Source organism: Natrix helvetica (assembly GCF_964273705.1).
Source record: "Natrix helvetica genome assembly, chromosome: 10".
Taxonomy (NCBI): Eukaryota; Metazoa; Chordata; class Lepidosauria; order Squamata; family Natricidae; genus Natrix; species Natrix helvetica.
In genome coordinates this window covers 16,674,346-16,702,317 of record NC_138561.1, presented here as the reverse complement: position 1 = coordinate 16,702,317, position 27,972 = coordinate 16,674,346, and the positions used below count along the sequence as shown (strand labels likewise).

General features: G+C 43.4%; 2 protein-coding genes across 2 annotated transcripts; one reads left to right on the top strand and one right to left on the bottom strand.

Moving 5' to 3' along the window:
- The first annotated feature begins 29 nt into the window (after window positions 1–29).
- On the top strand, window positions 30–20,410 carry VPS35 (VPS35 retromer complex component). The gene is made up of 17 exons (XM_081963222.1): window positions 30–129; window positions 3,498–3,599; window positions 4,189–4,285; window positions 4,657–4,780; window positions 6,598–6,780; window positions 7,585–7,798; window positions 8,654–8,737; window positions 9,237–9,346; window positions 11,231–11,327; window positions 12,877–13,025; window positions 13,834–14,041; window positions 14,872–15,027; window positions 15,631–15,753; window positions 16,699–16,878; window positions 17,134–17,373; window positions 17,959–18,102; window positions 19,365–20,410. Exons 1-17 carry the CDS (start codon window positions 127–129, stop codon window positions 19,542–19,544), a joined length of 2,394 nt encoding a protein of 797 aa, XP_081819348.1. The 5' UTR covers window positions 30–126; the 3' UTR covers window positions 19,545–20,410.
- On the bottom strand, window positions 19,740–27,960 carry LOC309397329 (histamine H3 receptor-like). Its single transcript, XM_081963254.1, has 4 exons — window positions 27,761–27,960; window positions 27,120–27,395; window positions 24,601–24,767; window positions 19,740–22,986 (listed from the first exon to the last, which is right to left on the bottom strand). The coding sequence occupies exons 1-4, from the start codon at window positions 27,774–27,776 to the stop codon at window positions 22,105–22,107; spliced, it is 1,341 nt and encodes a 446-aa protein (XP_081819380.1). The 5' UTR covers window positions 27,777–27,960; the 3' UTR covers window positions 19,740–22,104.
- Window positions 27,961–27,972: the final 12 nt, after the last annotated feature.

Here is a 27,972-nt window from a genome sequence, read left to right as displayed (position 1 = left end):
CGAAGGCGCGCCTAGGAGGAAAGAGGGGGCGGGCGCAGCGGGCGATCACATGACGCTAAGGGAGAGGAGGGGGAAACCGAGGTGCTGGGCGTGCGGGCGGTGCGGCCGGGTGAAGGAGGTGCCACCATGGTGAGTGGAGGGAGGAAGGGGGCGACCGGTGGAGCGGCCGGGAGGGTGGGGGGGGGTTGTCAGAAAAGCCCCCAGGATAGGATGGGGGCGTCCGGGCATCACGACTCCCGAGCGGGGAAGACTGACGGGCCTGCCCGGCGCGGCTCCCTTGCCTCATGAGGGGGGGGGGGGGGAAAGAGAAAATTTCTCTTCAGGAACGGCTCCCTTCCGCACGGGAGGCCATTGCACTCCCTCCCGGTCTCTCTATCGACCATGGCTCCCATCATCCCCAGCCGGCAGGGTCGGCAAGGGCAGGAGCCGGGATTTCCTGACAGGGAAAGCCGAGTCACGCGCACGTGAGAAGCCCTGCACGCGTGTAATGCGAGGAAGAACGGTGGGATGGGGGTGGCGGAGAGGAATGCCAATGGATGGTGGGGCCTGGCTGGGCCCCGTCTGAGGGGGGTGGGGGCAGAGACCGTTGGTGGGGGGGTCTTTTATAGAGGTTTCTATGAAGGGGGGTGTTGTTTGCAGGATAGGTTATGTTGGGTGGGGTGGGGGGCAAAGAGGCGGGTAGTCCTCGACTTACGACCACAACGGACGTCAATGGGAGGCTGTTGCAAGGAAGCCTTTTATCTCCCCGAATAAAAGGCTAATCGAAGGGGTTGTGATGATGTTGTTAGTTGTGAAGTTGTATCCTACCCATCGCGACCCCATGGACAATGTTCCTCCAGGCCTTCCTGTCTTCTACCATCCTCTGGACTCCATTTAAGCTCATGCCAGCTGCTTCAGTGACTCCATCCAGCCCCCTCATTCTCTGTCATCCCCTTTTTCTTTTGCCCTCAGTCTTTCCCAGCATTAGACTCTTCTCTAGCGAGTCCTTCTCATCAGGTGGCCAAAGTATTTGAGTTTCATCTTCAGGATCTGGCCTTCTAAAGAGCAGTCAAAGTTGATCTCTAGGACTGACCGCTTGGATGGCCTTGCAGTCCAAGGGACTTGCAGGAATCTTCTCCAGCACCAGAGTTCAAAGGCCTCCATTCTTTGGCGCTCAGCCTTCCTTATGGTCCAATCTTCACAGCCATCCATTGCAACTGGGAAAACCATAGCCTTGACTAGATGCACTTTTGTTGGCAACCTTGCGACACGATAAACCAATTCAGATACGATCCCTTACCTTGGCCAAGTTAAGATGTAACGTTTCTGTCGCTCAGCGAGACGTTGGTCAAGGGAGTTTTGCCCATTTTGCCCCCTTCCTTGCCACAGTTGTTAAGGGAATCACAGCAGGGGATAAATCACTAACCCACTGGTTGAGTGAAACCGGTTTCCCCATCGACTTCGCTGGTCGGAAGGTCGTCCAAAAAAGGTATCCCGTGACCCACCCCCCCGGACGCTGCAACGGTCATAAATAGGAACCTGTTGCTAAGCTTTCTGATTTTTGATCACGTGATGGTAGGGATACTGCCAAGGTTGTAACTCTGAAAAATGGTCATAAGTCACTTTTTGTCACTTGAAACGGTCACTAAATGAACTGCTGTAAGGTGAGGACTACCTGTATGGATACGACCACAAGTGAGCCCAATGTTTCTGTCGTTAAGTGAAACATTGGTTAAGGGAGTTTTGCTCCATTTTGCAACCTTCCTTAACTTCCCACAATAGTTACGTGAATCGCTGCCATGGTTAAGTTAGTGAAACGGTTAGTTAAGTGAATTTGACTTCCCCATTGATGTTGCTGGTTGGAAGGTCACAAGAGGGGATAATGTGAGCCTTGAGACACTGCAACCATCATAGATATGAGTCGCCCAATGTCTGAATTTTGATCAGCCAATCATGGAGGAGGATGCTGCAACGGTCAAAAATGGGAATAATGGTCCCAAGTTCTTTTTTTTTTCAGGGCTGTTGCAACTTTGAGTGGTCACCATATGAGCTGTAAATTGAGGACTACCTGTAAAGATGCCCCCCTCCCAACTCTTCACAGCTCACTGACTTCTTCACACCCAGATTTAATACATACTACTTTAACAATGCTACCAATAATAATAACAATAATGGATAGTGCTATTGACCCTTGAAGGGTTATGTTGACCACTTTGAGGAATCTTTCCTTAGACAATATAGTCATTGAGAGCTGCCAAGCATTGGACTCTATCCAAATTTAATCAATGGTTACATTATTTTTTTAGCTTGCACATGTTGGGGCGTCCTCAACGTACAGCCACCATTGGGGTCAGAATTTCTGTTGTTAAGCAAGTCAATTGCCCCTGGATGTATGATCTTTTTTAGCCATGGTTATTAAGCGGATCACTGCAGTTGTTAAATGAGTCCTGCAATTGTTAAGCATATCCAACTTCCCCCATTGACTTTGCTTGAGGGAAGTGGGCTGGGAAGATCACAAATGTTGACAACATGTCCCCGGCATGCTGCAGTTGTAAATGTATGCAGGTTGTCAAGTGCCCAAATTTTGACTACGTGATCACGGGGATGTTGCAGTGGTCATCAGTGTGAAGACCTTAGCACTTCCTGACCTATGCTTTAGAATAAAAATTGATTGCTGTGCCTTCAAGCTGGTGTCAACTCTTAATTATATAAATCAATATTCCCCATGATGAATTGCCTCTAACCTGATCTTCCAGTGGTGCACCCATCATTGCTCTAACTGGGCTGTTAGTCATCCTTTTAGTTTCCCAGCATTACAGCCTTCTCCAAAAAGCGGGGTCTTCATATAATATGTGTCCAAAGTAGGATAATTTGAGCCTGGTCATTTGTGCTTGAGTGAAAATGCTGGGTTGATCTAGCTGATTCATTTGTTTGTTTTCTTGGCTGTCCGTGATAATTCCCAGAAGTCTTCTCCAACACAGAATAATCATTTGTTGTTTTTTTGTTCGTATTGGTATTTACATATTGTTTTTCTCCTAAGCTGCTTTGACTGGCATACAACCAGAATAAATATTTTAAAAACATCAAAGCAGCAGCTTGTATTTTTGCTACTATATTTTTGGTCTTTGACCATAAAGTTTTAAGCAGTACCATTGGGAACAAATTTAGGATTTTTAATATAAGAACTGATATATAAGCCTGTTTAATGATCCAGTAATAGATATACAAAATTAATAAGTTACAGCAACTTTAACCCAACGTTAAAACAAAAGAAACATTTTAATTTTCCTTTCATCTAAACCAGGGAGAGAAAAGCATGGAAAACTCAAGTCCTCTTCATGGTCACTATGTTTTATGTATCTCCGCCCCAGTTGTGTCCCTGACAGAACAAGTTACTCACTTGTGTTTTTAATACAGCTAGTGAGGAATATGGTGTGGGCTGCATGACTCCTTGGTGCCTTTTGCACAGGCTGGCCCTGATAGTCTTATCAGAAAACATTCCTCTCCTTGTTTTCTAGCCAACTACTAGCCAGCAGTCTCCGCAAGATGAGCAAGAGAAGCTTCTGGATGAGGCCATACAGGCTGTTAAGGTGCAGTCTTTCCAAATGAAGCGCTGCTTGGTAAGAACTGGTGGCTTTATTTCTTCTTTTCTTTCTCCTCACAATGATTAACTCTGTGAATCGGATAAAGCAGCAACCTGTTCATAGTTTTGTAGTCTTGTGTGTATTTGTCTGAGCATAAGCCACATTGGATGAGGAAGTTTTTTTCTTCTCAGCAAACATCCATTGAGCTGCTCTGTGTAATTCATAAATATGCCAGTTGTACAATTATTTATTACTTAAAAACTTGTGCTGCTGCTTCCAACACCTTTTAAATGTAAATTGTTCAATAATGTTTGTGTTTAAGTTAAAAAAGAATTGGCTATAGCAACAATCCAAACTCTCATTCCCCCAAATTTGAGATCGAAATTTTATAAATTTGAGATCGAAATTTTATAAATTTGAGAACATATTCCAATTTTGTTTTAACGGCTTGAATATTTCAAGAAGTCTAGTAACAATGACAATCTGAATATCTTTTTTCAGTTGCTCCTTAAAGGGCTATAATCCTGGTCACTATGGTTTGTTTGCAAAATAAATTTCTAATTGATAAAGAGAATATGCATATTTCACGACAGAAAATCGCGTATTGTTGTTATCGTTTTGATAGGATAAAAACAAGCTAATGGATGCCCTGAAACATGCCTCGAACATGCTTGGTGAGCTGAGGACTTCAATGTTGTCTCCAAAGAGTTATTATGAATTGTGTATCCTCTTTAATTGGGGCTGGGGCTCATTTAGTTGATAAACAATACTTCTTAGTGTCTGTGGATGTCTCTGTGGTTGTGGGAAAGTTACGATGGGAGCTTCACGCATATGTCAAGACCAGCAACCTTTTTTTTCTTTTTTGGATCTGTCACTTGCTCATGTTTCTCCATTTGCAGCCGCTGCTTCTGATCCAAACTCCAGCCTTGTCCAACCTGACTCTCGTGTTCTCTTATTAGGTTGGACATTAGCTCCATTGTTTCCTTCACATCTCCTCCTTTAGTTTCTAAGCGATGGGTTTCTCCTTGGTATTGAACAAACAATGATCAAAGTTGTGTTGCGTTAGTCTGTGATCCTTAATTGCAAGGAAAAGATATGGCGATCTCCGATGAGCTCCACTACCTGGAGGTGTACTTGACGGATGAGTTTGCTAAGGGAAGGAAGGTGGCTGATCTGTATGAGCTGGTTCAGTATGCTGGAAACATCATCCCACGGCTGTAAGTCCAATAAGAATCTCCTGGTCAGACGTTCAGTTGTGATGGTTGGCTTTGGGTTTTTTTTCAGAGGGGAGGGGCTTTATTGAATTGAACAAAATTCTTCCAAACATGGATTCCTGTCCACTTCTGCCTATTGGCATTAACCCACAAGATATTATGGGTAGTCCTTTACTTATGACTGGTCACTTAACTGCGCAGAGTAGTGATGGACTTCCCCAGGAGTACTTACAAGCCAGTTCCAAAGTTAAGACACTATCCCCACCCCCACCTTTGCAGCCAATTGCAGTGTCCTACCGCTACGTGACCACATTTAACAACAGTTTTGCAAAACAAGCCCACAGTGAACTTTTTTTTTTCTTTTTTGCTTAACAACCTTCGCAAAAAATGGTTGTGAAATCAGGTTGGTCACGTGGGTGATCCATTTTACATCCGTCGCAACTTATGACTGATGAGCAGACTGCACTGTGGTCCTAAATCAAGGACTACCTGTGTGCTGCCTTGTAATCCTTGAAGAAAAGAGAACATTTAAATGACTGTTCAGTCCATCAGTCAATTTTAAAAGGGTTAGGGTTAGGGTTATGATGGGCTTTTGCTGTAACAGAACCACTTCTTTGTAGCAGTGATGGCAATGTGAATAAAAAATGAAATTCAGAAAAAACAAAGGAAAATAGGTATTTTATTAATGTATTTAATACACATATGCTTTCTTCTTAGCAAATTCTAGGTGGCTATTTCTTCAAAAAGGGAAAAAATGGAGACGGGAGTTAAAGAAATGAGCCAAAGTTGTGAAATAAACTTCCCTTTGGAGATGAGACTGATCTCCACTTCACAAATTTTTCAACAACTTTTAAAATCTTAGGTGTTTTGTGAAGTTTTTCCTTGCTTTGATATTGCCATCTTTTTTAATTTTCTGCTTTTATGATAATCTGGTTTTCTTTAACATTGTCCAGCTCAGGACTGCTGGGTTTTTCGATTGATTTCTGTATATTTTAACCATATTCTTTATATAAACTGCCAAGAGCCTTCCCTGAATGGTGGTGAGATGACAATACTATTACCATGTTTTCCCGAAAATATGACCTGACCTGAAACTAACGTCTTGCCACATTTTTTGTGTGAGCAAAAATATAAGCCCACCCCTGAAAATAAGCCCCCTGGACAACCCTCCCTCTGGCCAGTCAGCACCGCTCACAGACCTAGCGGTATCCCGAAGGCGCCAAGCTGCGGGAGCCAGGGGGAAGGTGCTCACGTTGCTTGGTGCCTTCGGGATACCGCTAGGTTGGGGAGTGGCATACTGCCTGGCCGGAGGGGGGAGTTGCCGGGCCGCTGCTCCCTTGCGAACTGGCTCCCGAAGAGCCGGGCACAGCCTTAGGGGCGAAGCAGCCATGAGGTGACCATGCTCACGACAGCCGCCTGGCAAACCCCCTCTCCAGCCGGGCAGAACGCCATTCACTGATCTAGGGAGTATCCCTAAGGCGCCAAGGCACGTGGCGCTCTGCCCGCTCCCCAGCTCCCGCGGCTTGGCATATTCGGGATGCCCCCTAGGTCAGTGCATGGAGCCAGTTTGCAAGGGAGCAGCTGCCCGGCAACCTCAAAACAATAAGCCCTCCCCTTATAATAAGCCCAAGGCCATATTTCATGGGGCAAAAGAAAATAAGACCCTGTCTTGTTTTCAGAGAAACATGGTAATAAAATAAATAAGCAAATAAGAAAACCCTTAATCGAACGGAGTGTTGGAATGGAAATTAGCAGCCTGTTTTTACACGAGCCCAGTTGTGGGAAGTGAGTCTTGTAATTCTGTCTCCCTTATTTCTCAGCTATTTACTAATAACTGTTGGCGTGGTCTACGTGAAGTCTTTCCCCCAATCTCGGAAGGACATCTTAAAAGACTTGGTGGAAATGTGTCGTGGGGTCCAGCATCCTTTAAGAGGCCTGTTCCTTCGCAACTATCTTCTTCAATGCACCCGGAACATTTTGCCTGATGATGGAGAGCAGACAGAGTAAGAGCTTTGAAAGATTGAACATGTGTTAATGCTTTCATCTGTGAGAAACATGTCTCTAGTGAGGGGTGGACGGATAGGGCACACTAGTGGCTCAGTTTGAAGGCCTGGGACAAAGTCACCTGCTGAAGAGTTAGAGGCTCCGTGCCTTCAAGAAGGATGGCTTTGGGATTTGAACATTACCAGATATTTCAAATCCAAACCCTCTTGAACTTGAAGCGCCCTGTTTTGAATTTGAAACGGGGCTTTCTGGAAATCTTTTGAGTGTTGGGAAAATGTGAAACCAGTTGGAAGAAAACAATAGTTCTAAGAACCTAAATGGATGTAATTATGAGTAGATCATAAATGTGTTGAGTTGTGAGTAGGATTAATATGAACATTAAAAAAAATGAGTGAACAAGGTGATCAGTGCTTTTCAGAATTTAAGCAACATGAGGAGACGGTGGAAATGTATTTTAACTTTCATAACTGATTGAAGTGCAGCTAACTGTAACTTCGCAATTGTGAAAAAGTTGCGGTGGCTCAGCTCAAGTTGCAGTTTTGTTTCCATGAAAAGGACAAAGAGCCCTTCAGCCTGAAAAAAATATATTACATACTTTTTTTCCTAATGCAGAATTGGTGTCGGGCTGGATTAATTCCAAGACGATATAAAATCTGAGGTTCAAATCCTACCCCCAAAGAGAATTATTTTCATGATCCTTTCTCTCTACGGTCGCAAATGCATGCTGTCCGTTGGTTCAAAGACATCCCATCCACTTCCTGGAAATGCGTATTCTTGACATGACTCCCTTTGTTGGCCCACAGCGAAGAAACCACTGGGGACATCAGTGACTCCATGGACTTTGTGCTGTTGAACTTTGCTGAGATGAATAAGCTCTGGGTGCGAATGCAGCACCAAGGGCACAGTCGAGATCGGGAGAAGAGGGAGCGTGAGAGGCAGGAGCTGAGGATCCTGGTGGGAACCAACTTGGTCCGGCTCAGCCAGCTGGAAGGTGTCAACGTAGAGAGATACAAACAGGTGAAATTAACCCCTCTCTTCTCAATTAGTGCATCTTACTTTACTGCACCTCAGTTAGTTTAATTGCTAAATTAATTACTCAATAATTGCATCTGAATTAGTTTAGCTTATCACTTCTCTAGAAAAAGGCATGTTTATGTGAGGAAGAAGTTCCAGAGTTTGTATTACATGATCAGTGACTGTAGGAAGAATGCAAATAACAGTCCTTAACTTAAACAGCTCTGTCAGGGTTCCAAGTAACATACCCATAGCAAACAAAACTCTCAGGCAGGCAAATTCCTCAAAGAATGGGTTTATTGGATATGTCATATTGGCACAAGCTGGTGGTTTGGCTCTGAATATTTCCCATGGTTTTCATTAATTAAAAGGGAAAAAAATCACTTTCTCAAAACAGTTAGTCACATGGTCGAATCAGGATGCTTTCCAGTTGCTACGTGACTCCAGTCCCCTCCTCCTGAGCACCTGCAGGAATGTCCTTGGTTCCCACGAGAAAGTATTTTGTTTTGGCTACAACCCCCCAACTTTCCCTATCCCTCTTCCCTGCTGTATCAGCTCTGAAATCTCAAAATTGTCTCAGTCAGGCCAGCTTCAGGGTTGACAGGTTCATTTAGTGACCGTTCAACGTTACAACAGCACTGAAAAAGGTGACTTGTGTCCATTTTTCACACTTATGACCTTTGTAGCATCCCTATGATCATGTGACCAAGATTCAGATGCTTGGCAACTGGTTCATACTTATGACCCTTGCTGTGTCCCAAGGTTATTGTGATGACTTAACAAACGTCTCATTTAGCAACATAAATTTTAGGCTCAATTGTGGTTGTAAGTCTCATCCCCCCCCCCCTTGTTTTCCAGATTGTCTTACCTGGCATATTGGAGCAAGTAGTTAACTGCAGGGATGCGCTAGCTCAAGAATACCTAATGGAATGCATCATACAGGTAACATGGCTTAAGGGAAGGTTAATTGGCAGGTTGGTACGGTGGATCTGATGGGCTGGAAAAGAAAGCCAATCATGAGAAGGCCACAGTGCCGTTCTTGAGCTAGCAGAATCAGCACAAGAATGGACGTGTTTGGCTTTTTTTCTTTTTAAAAAAATCTAAATGAGCTTCCAAAAACCTTTGTGTATGGTTTTTTTTAATGTTGTTTATTTAAATGTTACAATGACCATATTTTATGTCAGTTGGTTATTTGGTTTTAGAGACATGGAATCTGTTGTTTTAGCTTTAGTTTTTATTATTTTAACCTTCCTGCAATCTTGACAGCTGGGGAACTATATAAATAACAAATAAGCAGAAATTGGCTGAGTTTATACAAGTTAGTAAATTGAAATGGAGCAAATACTCTATCATGCTTTAGCACAATGATCAAAGGTCTGTTTACTAAACAACCTAGAATAATAATTGATCTATTTCTCCATCACATCCTCCCATGTTTTAGGTTTTCCCAGATGAATTTCACCTCCAGACTTTAAACCCTTTCCTTCGAGCGTGCGCGGAATTACACCAAAATGTGAATGTCAAAAATATTATAATTGCATTAATTGACAGGTACGTAATGAAGCAAACATTATAAACACTGTGCTGGAGCAAAAGAGAGGGAGAATCTTAGGCCCTCATCCAGAAGGTTTAGAATGTCTGTCTGTCTTTCTATCTATCTATCTATCTATCTATCTATCTATCTATCTATCTATCTATCTATCTATCTATCATCTATCTATCGAGAGAGTTTGGATAGGAAAACTGAAGGAAAAATTAATAGAGGTTGAAGAAGTGATAGTGTTAATAGGTACACATAGAAGGAAAAGATGAATTAGTAAATGCAAAATGTAAATGTGAAAAGTGTTACATCCTGAGGTGTCCCATGCTTGAAATAGAAATGTCAAGCTACTTTTGACCAGTTTCAAATTCAGTATGTTTCATATTATCTTACGGCAAAGAAGCAAAACATGCATTTTGGGGGAATAACTTGAGAATTTGACATTGGAAGCAGCTAATTGCCCCAAAAATGAACAGACAAGGATATTCTCAAGGGTGCAGGTTGTGAACCATGAGGACTAATAACTTGATTAAGGTAGATATGTGGAGCTTTGGTGTGAAATACAAAGAATTGATTTCACACTGATATGTACTGGATGCCAACTAAGTCCTTTCCTATAGATTTTGGGGCACAGCTCTTGTTTCCCATAATATTTTTGGAGACGTGTGAACAAATGTTTTGTATCGCCATCATTTTCCTTCCTCCCACCTTCCTTGTGATATTGGGTTTTTTTCTTCCAAATAGCAATTTATGCCGGCATATGTTCAGAAAACTACAATATTTGCATATACTTGATATATGTATGTTTATAAATGTACATTTTAAAGTAAACATTTGCAGAAGCTAGTTGTTTGCTGTCTGTACGAGAGATGTATGTAAATCAGCTTTCTGGAATGAGCTTAAAGTGCCATGTTTGTTTGTAAGGAGCTGTGAATAGAGGATTTCTCTGAAATGTAGTTTTAGGTAGTTTTCAAAGCTTGTTATATCATGTAGAGCAAGCATTTTTTTTCATCATTCTCCCCACCGTTACATTTGACATATGTAAAGATGTGGGTGCTGATAGGATTCCCCCCTCCCCTTTGTTTAGCTACTTTATACTATGGGCAGAATGATTATGGTGGGTGTGCAAATTGGCTGTGATTCACTTCATCAGTTTGGACCGTGAAATCATTTCAGAGCTATGTCCAAAATCTTTTCTGAATTGTACTATTAATTTGAAGGGCATTTAACGATTTGATTTAAAATGTCATTTGCAAATGATTTGATTTGGACATTCAGTCAAATTGTCTTCAAACAGAATCCTTGAATTAGAAGTTTGTCCAACTCTTATGATGACTAGGAATCCCCCTCCTCCTCTTCCTCCTCCTCTCTCCCGCCTAGCCCATATTTAATTCTTATCTGGTGGTAACCATCTGCTGGTGAAAAGCTGTTCCATCTGTTTGTGATTTCCAGAAAAACAATCCTTACTAGTTTGCCTTTCGCAATTGCTTTCCCAGTTTTTGGAAGAGATTTGGGAGCGTCATAAGGGAAAGGTGAAATTAACCATTGTGTTAATAAAAGCCAATTTGGATCAAATAATAGTTTATCAGAGGGAGGTTGCTTCATATGTTTGTCTGGCTTCTTGGGCACACTCTGTGGTCAAGGGATGTGAGTGTGATGGTGTGTGTGTGATGAAATGTATTTAGCCGAGGAGGGATTTCATGCATGCCAACCTGAAATCCAAGATGGGAGAAGAGCAGGGTGTGGATCTGATGGGTAAGGAGATTGGGGACATGTCCCATTTTTCTCCCAAGAGAAATCAGACACTGTAACTGCAAATATCTTGATTTGGACAGCATAATTGCCTGTTAGACAAGTTTGCAAGCTGCATCTCGTAAGTCTTGTTCTATCTATAGACTCGCACTCTTTGCCCACCGAGAGGATGGACCAGGGATCCCAGCGGATATTAAACTCTTCGACATTTTCTCCCAGCAGGTGGCTACAGTCATACAGGTAACTGGAAATGATTGCACTTTCTCTTGTGTTGCTTATCATAAATGTGTTTGCTGGGTTATGTTCTTGAATCTGATCACCTGGCAATCCAAGACAAAAAATATTGTTTAATTATCTGTTAGAGGCCCTGCGAAGTAGCAGAAAAACCTGGCTGACATAGAGTAACAACACCCCCGCCCCCTTCATGTTGCCTTAATCTCTAGAAAAATGGGGAAGAATAGGTTGTAATAATATGCTTCAATTTGTTTTCAATCAGAAGTGCAGGATATTAACAGGGACATATCTTTGCAATGAAAGTCTTGGAGCAGTTTCTAGTTCTGGGTTATAAATTAAAAAGAAGGCCAGGGTGATTTGATTGCCTAAAGAATCTGTTAGAAAGGCACAGAGTAATAGCAATAGCAATAGCACTTAGATTTAGGTATCGCTTTACCGCCCTCTTTAAGCCATTTACAGAGTCAGCCTCTTGCCCCCAACAATCTCGGTCCTCATTTTACCCACCTTGGAAGGATGGAAGGCTGAGTCAACCTTGAGCCTGGTGGAATTCGAATTTCCAAATTGCAGGCAGCCAGCAGGCAGCAGAAGTAGCCCACAGCCCTGCGCTCTAACCACTGCGCCACAACGGCTCATAGCTATTCATTTCTTAGCTGTGAATTTGTATGCTGACAGAACTGCCGTCACAAACTGCTTATTATTTTCACCGCCTCTGCAATCAACAGACTTTCAAGAAGTAGAGAGATTTCAACTTGCCTGGGATTTGAATTTTAATTGAATATATCATCTTTGGCAAAGGTAGCATGCTGTTAAAGCCTTGACCCATTGGAAATTGGTTTATCTCAATACTGTGAGCATTGCAGATCGGCAATTTCAGAATTTTAGGCTGGAGTTTTTCCCCAGTCATGCTTTTAAATGTTTAAAGTTTGAACGTGACATCTTTTGTATGCAAAGGAAGCATTTACTCCCACTGTAAAATAAGAGCAAAGGTGAATCTCCTAGAAACCCAGTCTAGCTAAAACTAAGTGCTTCTTTGACTGGTTCAGGTCAGGATAAGTGACTACTGGTAGTCCTCAACTTACAACAGTTCTTTATTGACCGTTCAAAGTTACAACATTACTGAAAATGACCATTTTTCACACTTACAACCATTGCAGCATCCCCATGATCATTTGATCAAAATTCAGACTCTTGTCAACTGCCTCACCTTTATGACTGTTGTGATCCCCTTTTGTGACCTTTCTAACAAGCAAAAGTCAATCGATAAACCAAATTCTCTTAACAACTCTGTCACTAACTTAACAACTGCAATGATTCACTTAACCGCTGTGACAAGAAAAGTTGTAAAATGAGGCAAAATTCACTGAACAAATGTCTCGCTTAGCAACATAAATTTTGGGTTCAATTGGGGGCGTAAGTCAAGGACTTCCTGTACTTGAGTTTGGTCATGGGCCATAAAAAGCAAAATGCGATGTTCATAATTAGAACTATCCTTCCTGTTACCTCTAATTCCCAAATGCGCTTCTTTCCCTTCCATTGTTGACCATCCAACCTTCAGTCTAGACAAGATATGCCTTCGGAGGACGTAGTGTCATTACAAGTCTCGCTCATTAACTTGGCAATGAAGTGCTACCCAGACCGCGTGGACTATGTGGACAAAGTGCTGGAGACAACAGTGGAGATTTTCAACAAGCTTAACCTGGAGCAGTAAGTTGATGCGAATTTCTTGGCCTTGTGCGGAAAAAAAACCCCTCTTGGATGGAGAAACAAATTGTTTGATACTTCAAATGAAGAGCCTTACCTGGTCTATGACAGAATTGAAGGGGCCTGGCTTTTGGGGTGATGGAGATTGATTTCTGCCAGTTCTGACTTTTCTAAAGATTTTTCCCATAAATGTGGCCTGCCAGTGGCCAGCGGAGCTGGCAGCAGATTCAGACAGTGAGGAGGTTGGGGAGGAACATGGGCCAGTCCTGGAGTCTGGGGAAAGCTCTGATGAGGGCTCTGTGTTGGAGATGGGGCCAGGGCCATCAGACAGATAATAGCTGCCTTCAGAGTCAGACATCAGTGGGGTAGAAGAACAGCTTGAGCCTGTTCCCAGAGTGCGCATGCACAGAGTTGCCAGGCGAAGGGAACAGCTAAAGAATGGAGTGACTTGGGAGGAAGGCTACAGGTGGACGATGAATGGCCCCTCCCATAGGGAATAAAAGAGAAGCGAAAGGGGAGTGGAGTTTGCAGGAGACCATTAGTTCGCTTCATTGGTTCGTGACTCTCCGAAACTCCTTGCCAAGTTTGGCAGATATTGGCCTGGCAGTTTTCCAAGCCAGATAAGGTCTGTGACTGTAAATCCTCCCTTGAAAGACTTTGCTGGATGTGAATGAGCAGAATTTACAGTAAATTAATCAAAGGGTTTTTTGTTGAGACAAGGAGTTTGCTCCATTCTCTTGGGAAGCCTCGGTCAGAACAGTAAATTAAGAAGCTGGAGGCCCTCATGCATCACCCGCTCTTGTCCTTTCAGCATTGCAACCAGCAGCGCTGTTTCCAAGGAGCTGATGAGACTCTTGAAGATCCCTGTTGATACCTACAACAACGTCCTCACTGTTCTGAAACTGAAGCATTTCCATCCTTTGTTTGAGTACTTCGACTATGAGTCCAGAAAGACCATGAGTTGCTACGTGCTTAGCAACGTGCTGGATTACAACACAGAAATTATCTCCCAAGACCAGGTAGGGAAATCACAGGAACGAGTGTCTATCTCAGGGTTCCAAATAGCATCCTCCATAAAATAAGAGTCTGAGGATAGAGTTTCCTCAAATTCCAATTTGTTAGAAGAGCCTTGTTGGCACATCTGTGAAAACCCGAATTCTGAAAGCTGCCAGGTTTTCCCCACCCAGTTGAAAGTTCAAAACACTGCCCCAGCACCCACATGTCCATCACATGGCCCAATCAGACAGTGTCACGAAGGAAGATTCCTCCCATCCAAGTCAGTCCAGATTCAGGGACAAGAACGACCTTGACTCTCTGAGAAAGAATGTTATTTTGGCTACATATCTCCCATGCTCCGTACAATCCCCCCTCCCAGTTTCCCACAGTAGAATATGTTTGAATATGTGGCAGGCTTGAGGCCCACTTAAAAGATTGCTTCGAGGCCCGACAGTCCATTTGTATGATTTAAGGGAAAAGAAAAGAGATGGGGATGGTTGATTGAATGGTTGGAAGGCTGAGTCAAACCTTGAGGCCTGTCAGGATCGAATTCCTGGCTGCGGGCAGAGTTTGCCTGCAATGCTCATCCTAACCACAGCTCCTTACAAATTGCTGTAAAGCAGCCGCTCAAAACAGAGTTCATTGAAATAGGGTTGAAGTTGTTCTGACCTCTAAAAATTGCCTTTCCAAGCCTGTTGCCCAGAATTCATTGCAGCTGCAGTCCCTGGAGTGGTTGGCATGACAGGAAACGGAATGAGTAAATGGAGTACTGCTAACAGTTCCTAGCCATACAGGCGTGAGTTCCTTTTCTTTAAGAGCCATCCTTGACCTGGATGTGGTTTGCCTTCTGTAGGTAGATGCCATCATGAATCTGGTTTCAACGCTAATTCAGGACCAGCCAGACCAGCCGGCCGAAGATCCAGACCCTGAAGACATGGCTGATGAACAGGGTCTTGTAGGCAGATTTATCCACCTGCTTCGTTCAGACGATCCCAATCAGCAGTATCTGGTATGGAGGCCTTCCGAGGCATTTGGGTCTTTCTTCCATAACTGAATGGTTACCAAAGGGGCTAGAATTCCTTTTATTTCATCTCTGGTCATTAAGATAGCCAAGGGAGTTGGAATCCAGCACACCCAAAGGAATCAAGTTTGAGGTAGCCAGAATGAAATTCAGTACATTGAGTGACCATATGCAATTGTTGGTCTGCTTCCATCTTTGCTCCTAAGTCATTATTTGTTATTGTAGGCCCAGTATTAACTAGATGAATTTATCTAAGAGTGTACATTACAAATCTTGAATTGTTTTGTCCAAGCGTTATATATGAACTCTAGGTAGGTAGGTATTTATTATCCTCCACCCCCACCCCAAAATCCACCCATCCAATTCATTGACTGCCCATCTCAGGTAACTGTTCACAGCTTCTGAGACCATGTTGGTTTGTGCATACCAAAAAAGTGTGAAACTGGACACTTGACCTCCCTTTTCTAGTGATTTGTAGTCAACTCCCCCCCTTTAAAAGACAGTTTTCTAATTTTTAAGTTAGGCTGTTCCTTCGTGATATGTTATGATATTCGGTGCATATATCAACATGGGAATCTTTGCATGTTTTAGATTTTAAATACCGCGCGGAAGCACTTCGGTGCTGGTGGCAACCAGCGCATCCGCTACACGTTGCCGCCATTGGTGTTTGCTGCGTATCAACTTGCGTTTCGCTACAAGGAGAATGAGAAAGTGGTGAGTGCATCTGCATGTGATACGTTTTGCTTCGATGGCAACTTAAGCTAAAAGGGATTGGTTGGAAATTGCAGAATAGAAAAGAAAGAAATGGCAAATTGTATGAATCTGGGACTGTTAGAAAGTTTTGACCGATGAGATGGAATAAATGAAGTCCAGGTCCCTAAATTTCGAATACGCAATAGGGAATAAATTGAAAGCTGAAAGTAATCTCTAAGGCCGTGGTGATGAACCTAGGCCACGTGTGCCAGAAGCAGCACACAGAGACATCCCGTGCAGGACACGCGGCCTCGCTGGCTCTTCTTCCACATTCCTATGCACATATGTGCGTCGGTCAGATGGCCCTTGCCTGCGTGGAAGCACCGGAAGAACAGTGTTCCGACATGCTTATGTGCGCTGGCGCCCAAACTTCTGGGTTTCCATTGCGCACATGCGCAATGGCCAGCTGTTCATCGGACATGCGCCTGAAACCAGAGGTTCGGGTGCCGATGTGCATATGTGCCGGAACGCTGCTCTTCCAGGTTTTGGCGCTGCTGCGCGTGCGAAGGCCACTGAGGCTGCATGGTCCAGGCGAGATGGTTTTGTGTGCCACTTCTGGCACACAGTGACATAAAAGGTTAGCCACCACCGCTCTAAGCCATTGTTTGCCAATCTTGTCAACTTCAAACCGTGTGGACTTCAACTCTCAAAATTCCCCAGGCAGGAAATTCTGGGAATTAAAGTGCAAACACTTATTTGGATCTGGCTGGACTGGATAGTATAAAATCTTAAACTGTATATTGGGAAAAAGAAAGATTATTTGTTAAATGACATTTTTAGTTTTGCATGGTCACACACCTGCTTTTTCAGATCTAGATAGAGTTTGATATGAAATTCTAAATAGAAGAATGCAGATTTTGTTCTTTCCTATCTGGGGTGACTTCTGATTTGTTCCCTTTCCCCCAGGATGACAAATGGGAAAAGAAATGCCAGAAGATCTTCACTTTTGCTCACCAGACCATCAGCGCTTTGATTAAAGCCGAGCTGGCGGAACTTCCTCTCCGTCTCTTCCTTCAGGGAGCTTTAGCTGCTGGAGAAATTGGCTTTGAGAACCACGAAACCGTGGCCTATGAATTCATGTCTCAGGTGAGGTCCAGAAGACCTTTTTCTTTCTTGAGGCACCCTCCCCTCCTTTATTTCTCCTTGAAATATTTCTGATCGCCATGGAGAGAACAGCAAAAATACAAACGTTACAACAATCAAGATGATTTCTACTAGTTGCTGAAATTCTTGTTTTTTTAACTTTCAGAGGAATAAAAAATACAGTGCATAACACTTCTTCTGTTTCTCTGTCTCTCTCTCTCTCCTCTTTCCTCTGCCCGTATTTCTTGTCTGAACCAGGCATTTTCTCTCTATGAAGATGAAATCAGTGATTCAAAAGCCCAGCTGGCTGCAATCACGCTGATAATTGGGACATTTGAGCGGATGAAGTGCTTTGGCGAGGAGAACCACGAACCCTTGAGAACTCAGTGCGCACTGGCAGCTTCAAAATTGCTGAAGAAGCCAGATCAGTGCCGAGCCGTGAGCACCTGCGCCCATCTTTTCTGGTCTGGCCGGAACACAGACAAGAATGGAGAAGAGGTAAGGCCAGTCCAAGACTTGAGGAAATGGTCTTCTGTAATGGGCTGTGAGAATAACCTTGAGTGATGGAGGAAACAGACAACAGATAAGAGTTATCTTAGTCCACATAAGGCATTGAGGTGGGAAAAGTATCTCAGGAAGGACCCTCCCTAGTTCTTTGGAAAGTAAAGGCAGGCGAAGGGGTAAGTACTTTCAGGCTGGAAACATGATGTTCCTGTATTATCACAATACAGGTAGAATTTGATTCTTGGTTTTGATTTTCTAGTCTGGATATTTTGGAGGGAATGCTGGCTGGGGAATTCTGGAATTTAAAGTCCACATGTCTTGGTAAATTTGGAAAACGCTGTTTAATGAGAAATTCAGCCTTGGCATATCTTGGCAGGGTTCTGGAAGGATTCCGGATTCTGCTTGATGTATCAGAGGTGCAAATGGATTGCATTTTCTTAGGAGTTTTGTGAATTCATCCTTCCTAAATTGGCTAAATGAACATGTTAGCCATGCAGCTTACGTTTGGGGAAAACCATTAGGTAATTGTGTTGATGTGGGGAGTGCTAATCCCCTCTTTTTCCTTGTCTTGTCTCTCAGCTCCATGGAGGCAAGAGGGTCATGGAATGCTTGAAAAAGGCGCTGAAGATAGCCAACCAATGCATGGATCCCTCCCTGCAAGTGCAGCTCTTCATAGAAATTTTAAACAGATATATCTACTTTTATGAAAAAGAGAACGAGACGGTAAGGAGCAGCCCATTGCGTTTCGTGCAGAGGTGCAAAATCTATCACCCTCACGATCTCTCCAAAATTTCCATCAAAATGAGAACTTTAATGAGACCAAAAAGAAGGAGCCTTCTTCTCCATTCTCCATCCAACCACAAAAGAAGGCAATCTTTTCTGACTTGAATTAAAATTACTGGTAGTCATCGACTTACAACAGTTCATTTAGTGATCGTACGAAGTTGCAACAGCACTGAAAAAAGTGACTTGTGATTTTTCATGCTTACAACCATTGTGGCATCCCCATGGTCATGTGATCAAAATTCAGATGCTTGGCAACTGACTCATATTTATGACGGTTGCACTGTTCCGAGGGGGGGGCATACGGCCACTTTTTACAACCTTGAGAAGCAAAAGTCAATGGAATTCACGTAAAAACTGCAATGATTTAATAAATATGGCGTGAAATGTCATAAAATGAGGCAAAACTCACTTAACTAATGTGTCACTTAGCAACAAAAATTGTGGGCTCAATTATGGTCACACGTCAAGGACTACCTATAATTTTCTAATGATCTCTTACAATATAATAGTGCTCGACAGAGGCTAAATTCAGATTTGGAGCTTCCTTTGGAGTATCCCTTCTTTGTCTGAAGCTCACTTGTTTTGCACAGCAGCGCAACCTTGTCTTAAGAGGTCAGACTACATGTTACACTTAGTCTGTGGTCCTTCTCTGCAGAGCACTGGGAAATAGCAGGGAGGGAGGCTGAGCATCTCATTTCCAAACAGCTTTTCTACCATCGGAGTGCTTCAAATATACAGTGCATAACTGAAGTTGAATGAGAAAAAAGAGAGCATAGGTTAGCTAATGTGAAAGAGATTGAGCAAGTTACAAAGTGGTGGAGCATCATTATGACCTCAGGTGCCTTGTTTTCTTGAATCTTCACGACCATCTTGAGATCTTCTCTGCTTTCCTCTCTACAATTAAATTGCTAAACTCTGATCTGAGATCAGCCATTGGGCGAGTGGGGCACTGAAAAATTCTGCCAACCTCTAGTTTCAAAGGTTGCAGTCCCACATTTCGTTGCCACCGTATGATTTGCCTCTTTCTCAGTTGTTGCTCAGCAACAGCTCCCTGCAGCCCCAGTCAGCATGGAGAAGGATGAGGGATGATGGGAGATGTTGTCCGGCAACGTCACGGTGGTCTTGGCAACAAACCAGATCGTGCATTGTGTAAACTTGGTCTGTTTGACACTCTTCTCTCTCTTTTTTTAAAAACCTAGGTGACAATTCAGGTGTTGAATCAGCTCATTCAAAAAATCCGGGAAGACCTTCCTAATCTCGAATCGACTGAGGAGACAGAACAGATCAACAAACATTTTCAGAACACGCTGGAGCATTTGCGTTTGAGGAGGGAATCCCCCGAATCTGAGGGGCCAATTTATGAAGGGCTGGTCATTTAAACAAAAGACACCCGCACTCACCCATCCACCCATCCCGGTCCCATTCTGTGGGCGCTTGTCCTCTGTCTTTCCACGTACAACACACACGGCATTTTATTGTTCATTATCATTCTTCTTGCATTAGAGATCATAGACTTTTGTGCCTTTTGGGAGTGCCAACAATAGGCTTTCGGTTCACTCTTCTTCTTTTGTGCGTGTGTGTGTGTGAATGTGTGAATATGTTCCAGGCTGCTGCTTCCAAGCATTTGGGATTTAAGTATTCCTATCAGAATTTCCAAGGTATGGACTAGCAGGCCAATAGAAAATTAGCATGACTGAATCCGTTCTTCTAAAAATTCCACATGGTTGTACATCTCTCCCCCCCCCCCCCTTTGTCTTCTGATTTTTCTCTCCTGCTCTTCTGTCCTCACATTTCCGCCCAAAAGCCATATAATCTCTAATCTACCTTTCCATCTGCAAGTGTTACTAAGGCTGTGGACTATTTTTTTTTTTAAAAAAAAAAATGTTTCATTTTCTTGTCTGTCAGATTCCACTTTCTCTTTTTTTTCATATTTGTCAGAGTTCTGTCAGATTCCCCCCCAACCCAAATATCTTCATGCATGTATTTGGAGTTATAAAGCACCATTCTTTTAAAAAAAGGAAAGAAATTAAACCAAGAAAGTTATATTTTGCATATGGGGACTCAAGTGACATACAGTGAGGGTTCAGTATAGTACACAGGGCATATTTATCAAGATAATAGTAAGAAAATTCAAATCAGACGGTGGTCTATAGAGTATATAACCTTCAGTACTGTCAAATTAGGGGGAAATGCAATCTGTATCCTTAATTTGTGCCAGTATAACAATAAAGTTGCTATTAATGGATATGGCATCAACTATCTCCTGTTGCGTTTAATGATCATTCTAGCTCTTTTTTAAAAAGACACTGCAATTGATGATTGTATTAAGAGCGCTGGTTGTTGTGGTCCGCCAGTGGCCAGCAGAGGTGGCAGCAGATTTGGACTGTGTGGGGGTTGAGGAGGAACATGGACCAGCCCTGGAATCTGGGGAAGGCTCTGATGAGGGCTCTGTGTTGGAGGCAGAGAGGGGGCCAGGGCTGTATGCCAGGTGCCAGCTGCCTTCAGAGTCAGACATCAGTGAAGCAGACGAACAACTGGAGCCTGATCCCAGTGTGTGCATGCGCAGAGTTGCCAGATGAAGGGAACAGCTAAAGAACAGCGGTCAGCTTGGGAGAAAGGCCACAGATAGACGATGAATGGCCCCTCCCAGAGGAAATAAAAGAGGAGCAAAAGGGGAGTGGAGTTTGCAGGAGAAAATTAGTTCGCTTAATTGGTTGATGATTCTCCGAGACTCTGCCAAGTTTTGCAGATACCAGCTTGGCGCCTCTCCAAGCCAGATATGGTCTATGACTGTAAATCCTCCCTTGAAAGACTTGGCTGGATGTGAATGAGCAGAATCCACAGTACATTAATAAAAGGTTTTTTTGTCGGGACAAGGAGTTTGCTTCATGCTTTTGGGAAGCCTCGGTCACAACACCACAGCTGTTTTCAAACAGGCGAAGCTATGCATTCAATAAGTTACGGCTTGGTGTATTGACTGGAGATAGCCTGATGAAGCCTGTCTTTCTTTTTGACCCAACTTTTGCAGGAGGTTTGTTTACAAGTAGGACGGTGTGTTGGCTCAGCAGTTAAGACGCTGGGCTTGTAGGCTGGAAAGCCGGCAGCCCACATTCGAGACTCAAGCTCTATGTGACAGGGTGAGCTCCCATCCTCACCTCTGCTCCTGCCAACCTAGCAGTTCGAAAGCATGCAAATGCGAGTAGATAAATAGGTACCACTTTGGTGGGAAGTAACCGCTCTCTGCGACATGACCATGAAATGTCTTTGGACAGTGCTGACTCAATGGCCTTAAAATGGAGATGAGCATGAATAAAGTCCGCAGGGGCACCTGTACCTTTGACCTTTGCTTATGAGTGGCATTTTGCCAAGTGGAATTGGAATAATTCCTTGGAACTGAGTAATCCTTGGGAAAACACCACTGCACATGAGCAAGCTCCACCCACAGACTAGAGCATCTAGCAAGAGATGCTCCATTGCACTGTGTTTTCTGTAATATAAAGTGGACAAGTAATTCTTTAAAAAATCCACATCAGTACAAAACCCTTACATGCAAAATGAAACTCCCTTTTTTTAAAAAAATGCAATTACTTCAACACAAGTGTACAAATGTCCTCAAGTTAAATTGCTTTATCAGAATTACATTATTTCTTACGAATGAGGACTCTGTTGGGAATTTACAAAGCGTGTTGAGCTTAGGTACCGGAGAATAAATTAGTCCTCATTTGCATACATAAGCACTGCAAAATACTGCAAATTTCTTGCATTTTCTGAAAATCAAGGTTGAGCTTTCTCTAATTCATTTTTGCCCAAAAGATGTAGAAGTCTAAATCTCTTGGGATCGAACATTTGAATTTTTCTTTCCTACTTGGAGGATAAGTTCGTGTTCAGTGATTCTACGTCAAAGGTACCTATGCAGAAACATCTCCTCGGTGTTCTCTCTCACGTAAAAACATTAGGGTGGATTTTTGCCTTGGCTGGGCAGAGCAATTTCAGAAAGGCTTTTCTGAAACTGATGTGACACAAAGGATATAATACAGGATTAATAGCTGAATTCAACCACAGCAGCCAAAACGATACTTCATAGAGGTCATGGTGGATGCATCTCCCGTGACAACCAGCTCTGATGATCATTAGAAGGGTGTAGGGTGCCCAACATACAGCAAAGATGCAGACGACAATGGCTAAAGATTTGGCTATTTTCTTATCTCGGGAAAGCCTATATCGGCTAGCTGCAGTATTGGCCACCTCTGCTTTCCGTGTGGTGCCAGATAGGTTTTCTAGAGCTTTGTAGACACCGTCCCACGGCGATTTGGTTTGGATGTCTACCTGCCAAGGTGGAAAGTCTTGACTGATGTTAAACTCCACTGAGGGAGCCTGGAGGTCATGGGTGCCGAGCTTCCCCACCGCAGGCTTGCTAGGGGTGAAGCTGCTCACCTTTTTGTTCCTCTTGTCCCCTCTTTTTGTGAAAGCTACGACGTGCTCTCGTTTCTTCCTGCGGCAAAAACGTTCACAGTCCTTTCGGGCTGATGAGGAGCTCTCGCTTCTGACCGGTGTCCGCTTGCGAATGTTGAAATAGATGCTCAAGTTGAAGTAGGTGACACTGATGAATGGTGTGAAGAACTCAATGGTGGAGGCGATCATGAGGAAGTACCAGTTGTAGTGGAACTCGGCATAACACTTGTTCTCAGGGATGATGCTCTTCTGGGCTATGTACTCCCAGCTGATAATGGCTGGACCATAGAGGAGAAATGCTGCAATCCACACCATGACCATCTTTGCCACTGTACTTTTGGTCATCCCTTTCTGAACTCTGTAGCTCACCTAGAAGAAAATGTAGATGTCAAGCCCAGGAAAACAGAAGCCCAAGCAGTTTAAATGGATATACCGGTTTATTGTACGCTAATGCTCTCTACAAGCATCTGAACTACTAACGGTCAAGTCAAATCAGCAGTAGATAAAAGAGTCAACAGAATTCAAGGTGGACTTAGATCTCTTGTGGGCTGAAGGGGCTTGAGACTTATGGCACGTTTGACTCCTCCCTCAGGCTCAGCTTGGTCATCTACAACAGGTAGAAATCTGATTTATTATGAAAAGCTTGTTTATCAGATGGAAAACTCTAAGGAACAACTGTTTCCATGGCTGATGGCCAACCACAGGTTTTCACTCTTGGACTTTCACAGTTAAACCTCCTTCTTCTGTGTTGGATCATCATGCTAAGTAAACCTAGTTCACAGTGTGTATACCAAGCTATGCTTTGCTTTACCACACTTGTTCAATAAAGCACAATTACCATTGTTTTCGTCACATGCTACCCTAAAACTGAGATTTACGTAGCTAGCTTTCCACAATTTAGGAAATCGAGCCAAGAAATCCAATCTTTAGTGTGATGTGTGAATACAGCATGTGGTTTGCCTGTTGACAACTGTAGTTTTTGAGACTATGTCATGCGTCTTATTCTGAATGAGTTGCATGTATCTATGGAGTTGAAGTGGATTTAAAAAACCATTGTTAAACAGATGCTGTATGGCTTCACATGTAGACAAGTTCAATGTTTCCCTTTAGTGTGATGTTGAGGAAAGTCTTGACTAGTGTAGCGGTGTCCAAGCTTGGCAACTTTAAGACATGTGGACCAACTCCCATGTGGAGAATTTCCCACCCAGCAAGGATTGATCCTCCTAAAATTGGTATTGATGTTTCAAAATATTGTTTTACACTTCAAAGAAGGAAAAGACAGCAGTTTCCATGTCCTTGGTCACATACAGGAAAAGAATTGTGTGATGATGTCAGAAAAAGAATGAGTCAAAAAATGTTGGGAGACTGAACAAATCCCTTCAATCTGCTAAGGCAGAGAAAGGGGTGGCTAGTTGAGCCGATCAAGCCGGTCAATCCTAGAGGAGATCAACCCTGATTGCTCTTTAGAAGGCCAGATCCTGAAGAGGAAACTCAAATCCTTTGGCCACCTAATGAGAAGGAAGAAGGACTCCCTGGAGAAGAGCCTCATGCTGGGAAAGATGGAGGGCAAAAAAAGAAGGGAACGACAGAGAATGAGGTGGCTGGATGGAGTCACCGAAGCAGTTGGTGTGAGCTTAAATGGACTCCAGAGGATGGTGGAGGACAGGAAAGTCTAGAGGAAGGTTGTCTATGGGATTGCGATGGGTCGGACACGCCTTTGCAACTAACAACAACAAGAAGAAGTTAAAATTCATGGTAGTATTTCCTAAACATCTGGAAGCCATCAATTAACTAACCGAGGCCCTCGGTTACTTAGTGAAATTTCATAGCAGTTTGACTTATTTAGTTGCAATTGGTTGGTTGCCCAGCAGAATGTGTGGCTTTGTGTCACCTGCCTAGAGGTCATGCAATTGACACTTGAATTCTTAGAAGATGCCCCTGGCTGGAGGTAATCAGAAACCCATGGAAAGCGATTTTTCTTACCGCCCTCGTTACGGAGATGAATCGGTCAAAACTGATCAAGACAATGTTGAATCCAGAGGCGGTGCAGACTAGGTAATCGACCACCAACCAGAGCTTACACAGTCCTCTTCCAAATTTCCATTCATCAGTCAGAATGTACGGGATGTAAAGGGGAATACAAAATCCACCTGGGAGCAAAGGAAACAACGTTGGTGAGACAGCCATAAGCTGAGGCCAAATTGTAGGCAACTTTTAACGACAAGCAGTGAGTCCACCACACCCTCAACCTTTCACACCCTGGACATTTGGAGTGGTACAGTCACATGGAAATCAGGCATGATTTCATAGAAATGAAGACTTGAAAAGGAATGCAGAGATGATCCCATTCAAACCACCTGCAATGTGTGGGAAAACTAACTAGACTTGGCTGTGCAGTGTCTTCTTAAAAAAACACCAAGAGATGGGGCACTCACAATCTCACTAGGGCACTGTTTCTGAACCTTAGCAACACCCCTCCCTATTCCTTCCTTCCCTCCCTCTTTCCCTCCCTCAGCCCTCTTCCTAGCCTCCCTTCCCTCTTTCCATCCCCCCTCTCTTCCCTTCCTTTCTGCCAGCCCTCCTCCTATCCTTTATCCTATCCTATCCTATCTTCCTTCCCTCCCTCCCTCCTTGCTTCCCTTCCATCCCTTCCCTCCTTCTTTCCCTTCCTCCCCCCTCTCTTCCCTTCCCTTCCCCTTTCTTCCCTTCTGCTGGCCCTCCTATCCTATCCTCCCTTCCCTCCTTCCTTCCCTTCCTTCCTTCTTGAGTTTAAGTGTTAAGAAGAGCGCACTGAAACCTCCCAGTCAAAGGCAAGCCATCGAGGTTTTCAAGAGAAGCAGTGGAAATTTTCAGTCTCAGGTTTAATGAACAAATCCTGCCTCCTTTCAAATGTAAATAAGTTCTGTCTGCCTAGTTTGGGGACTCTGGGTTAAAAGGGATGCCTGAGAGCAGTTGGGAATTGTAGCTGCCCCCTTCCCCACTTTAGATTCCACATGAAAAGCCACCTTTCAGCTGTCGCTGGGAGGAAGAAAAATGAATGCCATTTGTACCTCTAAGCCAGGAGTTTGCCACTATGATATTAACTAAATTCTCATTTATAGCCCACAAGCAACAATGCTCTTTCCTGTTCTTTGTGCACATTCTATCCCTGTGAAGTAAATTCCTTTTTTTAAATGAATACAAACTGAGCCAAAAAGTGATAAAACACTGCAGTTGCCATGTCACTAGAACTACACATTGTCTTCATTGCAGTTATTCTTTGTATTCTAAGCCCATGCGGCTTCCGTCTTTTGATTTTGCCTTCCTTGCCACGTTTATTCATTTTTAGACAGTATTTTTTACATAGAACTGAGACTTTCCTCTGAAGAACACAGGACCACTTGCACGGATCTCTCTGACTTCTTCCACAGGGACTTTGTACACACAACACATTTAACCAACTCACAAACCCAGGGGCTGTATCCACACAACTTGTTAAGTTTGGTGTAGTGGGAAGCTTGGTTAATTATTTTCTGACTTATTGTGCTCTGTAAATCCAGCTCATTTTTCCTTGGTTTACAGTTCATTGTGTTGTGTGAATCGACAAATGGGTTAATCCAACCATTTGGGTTGAACATATTGGATCAATGCAAAGTATCATCCCAACAAACCTATGTCAACTTTATTGTTGCCATTGAGACTTTGGATCATGTTCTCTAGCAGAAATTAATTCTGCTCATTTCAAAAACCCATCACAACTGGGGGTTTGGTTTGGAGTCCTAAGTAAACCCAGCCCAGCCCACTCAACCACTGCACACTGGTGGCCCAGTGGTTAAAGTGCAATACTGCAGGCAAACTCTGCCTACATCTTGGAGTTCAATACCTGACAAGGCTCAAAGTTGACTCAACCTTCCATCCTTCCGAGGTTGATAAAATGAGGACCTAGATTGTTGGGGGCAATATGCAAATAATGCTTTGACCTTGTAATCTGCCCAGAGAGTGCTATAAATTGCTATGAGGTGGTACATAAACCTAAATGCTATTTCTACTGCTACTATAGCTTAGTCAACAACCAACTAGTTAAGGAATAGAAATAGAAATATAATTGAATAGAGAATAGGATTTGAAATAGAATGGAATGGAATGGAATAGAATAGAATAATTTATTGGCTAAGTGTGATTGGACACACAAGGAATTTGTATTTGGTGCATATACATTTGTCTTTGGTGCTCAGTGTACATAAAAAGACAAGATACATTTGTCAAGAATCATAAGGTACAACACTTAATCATAGCCATAGGGTACAAACAAGTGAACACCAAGAAGTGTGAACACTGCTTATTACTCAGTTCAATCATACAGTGCTTGCTCTTGGGTTATAGTGAAGGAAGACCCCTTGGCTTGCCCTTAGTGGTGTTTTGAGTTCAGAGAGAGAAACCAAACAACCCTCCACCCTACCCTGGCCCCCTTCCCATCTTTTACTTTCCCCTGGCTTGGCTCACATCCCAGAGGCTTCACTCACCCACTAAAAAATCTGCCAGGGCCAAGTTCAGGAAGAAGAAGTTCCCTTGGGTCCGTAGGCTTTTGTCCACCACAAACGCCAAGATGACCAACGCGTTGCCCAAGACGGTGACGAACACTAAGAATCCCATGAGTATTGCCAGCAGGACAGTGACGGGTGCTGAGAACTGTCCATGGTGCTGAAAAGGATGTTCTGCAGCAGTCACACATCTGTTGCCCAGGCAGACAAATTCCCAGGTAGACAAATTCAGTCCCGCTTGAGTTCCTCCGGACAAAGCTGCAGGGCGAAGAGACAAAACGGATTAGCATTATTATTGTACTACTGTGACTATAAACAACAGGCTGGAAAGTCTGATAGTTGTTATTACTACAGTTATTCATGTATAGATCATTCCTAAGCATGGGGTATCAACTGTTGGAGAAAACGTGAAGCTGTGGGCAGCTAGAGCATATAAATTGGATTGGTTCCTAGAAGCAGAGGACAGACAATTAGCAGAAGGGACAAAAGATAGAATAAAAGGGAGCATCAGAAAGAAAGAAAGAAAAAAAACAGACACAAAGGCAAGGCAGATAATAACCATTGTTTCTCACAGGAAAGATTTCCACCGAGAGAAGGAGAAAAAAACGGGGAGATCAAATTACCAGCTTGGTGTTCCATTCTTTGGGTGCTCCTTTTTCAGAGTTTCCTATCCTTTTCTGCAGTCCCCATAGCTGCCTTTTGGACAAAGATGTTGCAAAGCAGAAGAATCCACTCCCTGGAGTCTGTTAAAGCACTGCCAGTTGCATTCCTTTTCTGTTTCAAACAAGTTTGGGTAGGAGTGTGTGTGTGTGCGCGTGCGTGCGTGCGTGAGCTT

Coding starts and splice junctions, on each gene's coding strand:
- VPS35 (XM_081963222.1), top strand. Junction 8,738..9,236: donor TAATGGAATGCATCATACAG/GTAACATGGCTT, acceptor CCCATGTTTTAG/GTTTTCCCAGATGAATTTCA. Junction 15,028..15,630: donor ATCCCAATCAGCAGTATCTG/GTATGGAGGCCT, acceptor TGCATGTTTTAG/ATTTTAAATACCGCGCGGAA.
- LOC309397329 (XM_081963254.1), bottom strand. Junction 24,768..27,119: donor CCTGGCAGATTTTTTAGTGG/GTGAGTGAAGCC, acceptor CTTTGCTCCCAG/GTGGATTTTGTATTCCCCTT. Junction 22,987..24,600: donor TCATCTCCGTAACGAGGGCG/GTAAGAAAAATC, acceptor ATTTTCTTCTAG/GTGAGCTACAGAGTTCAGAA.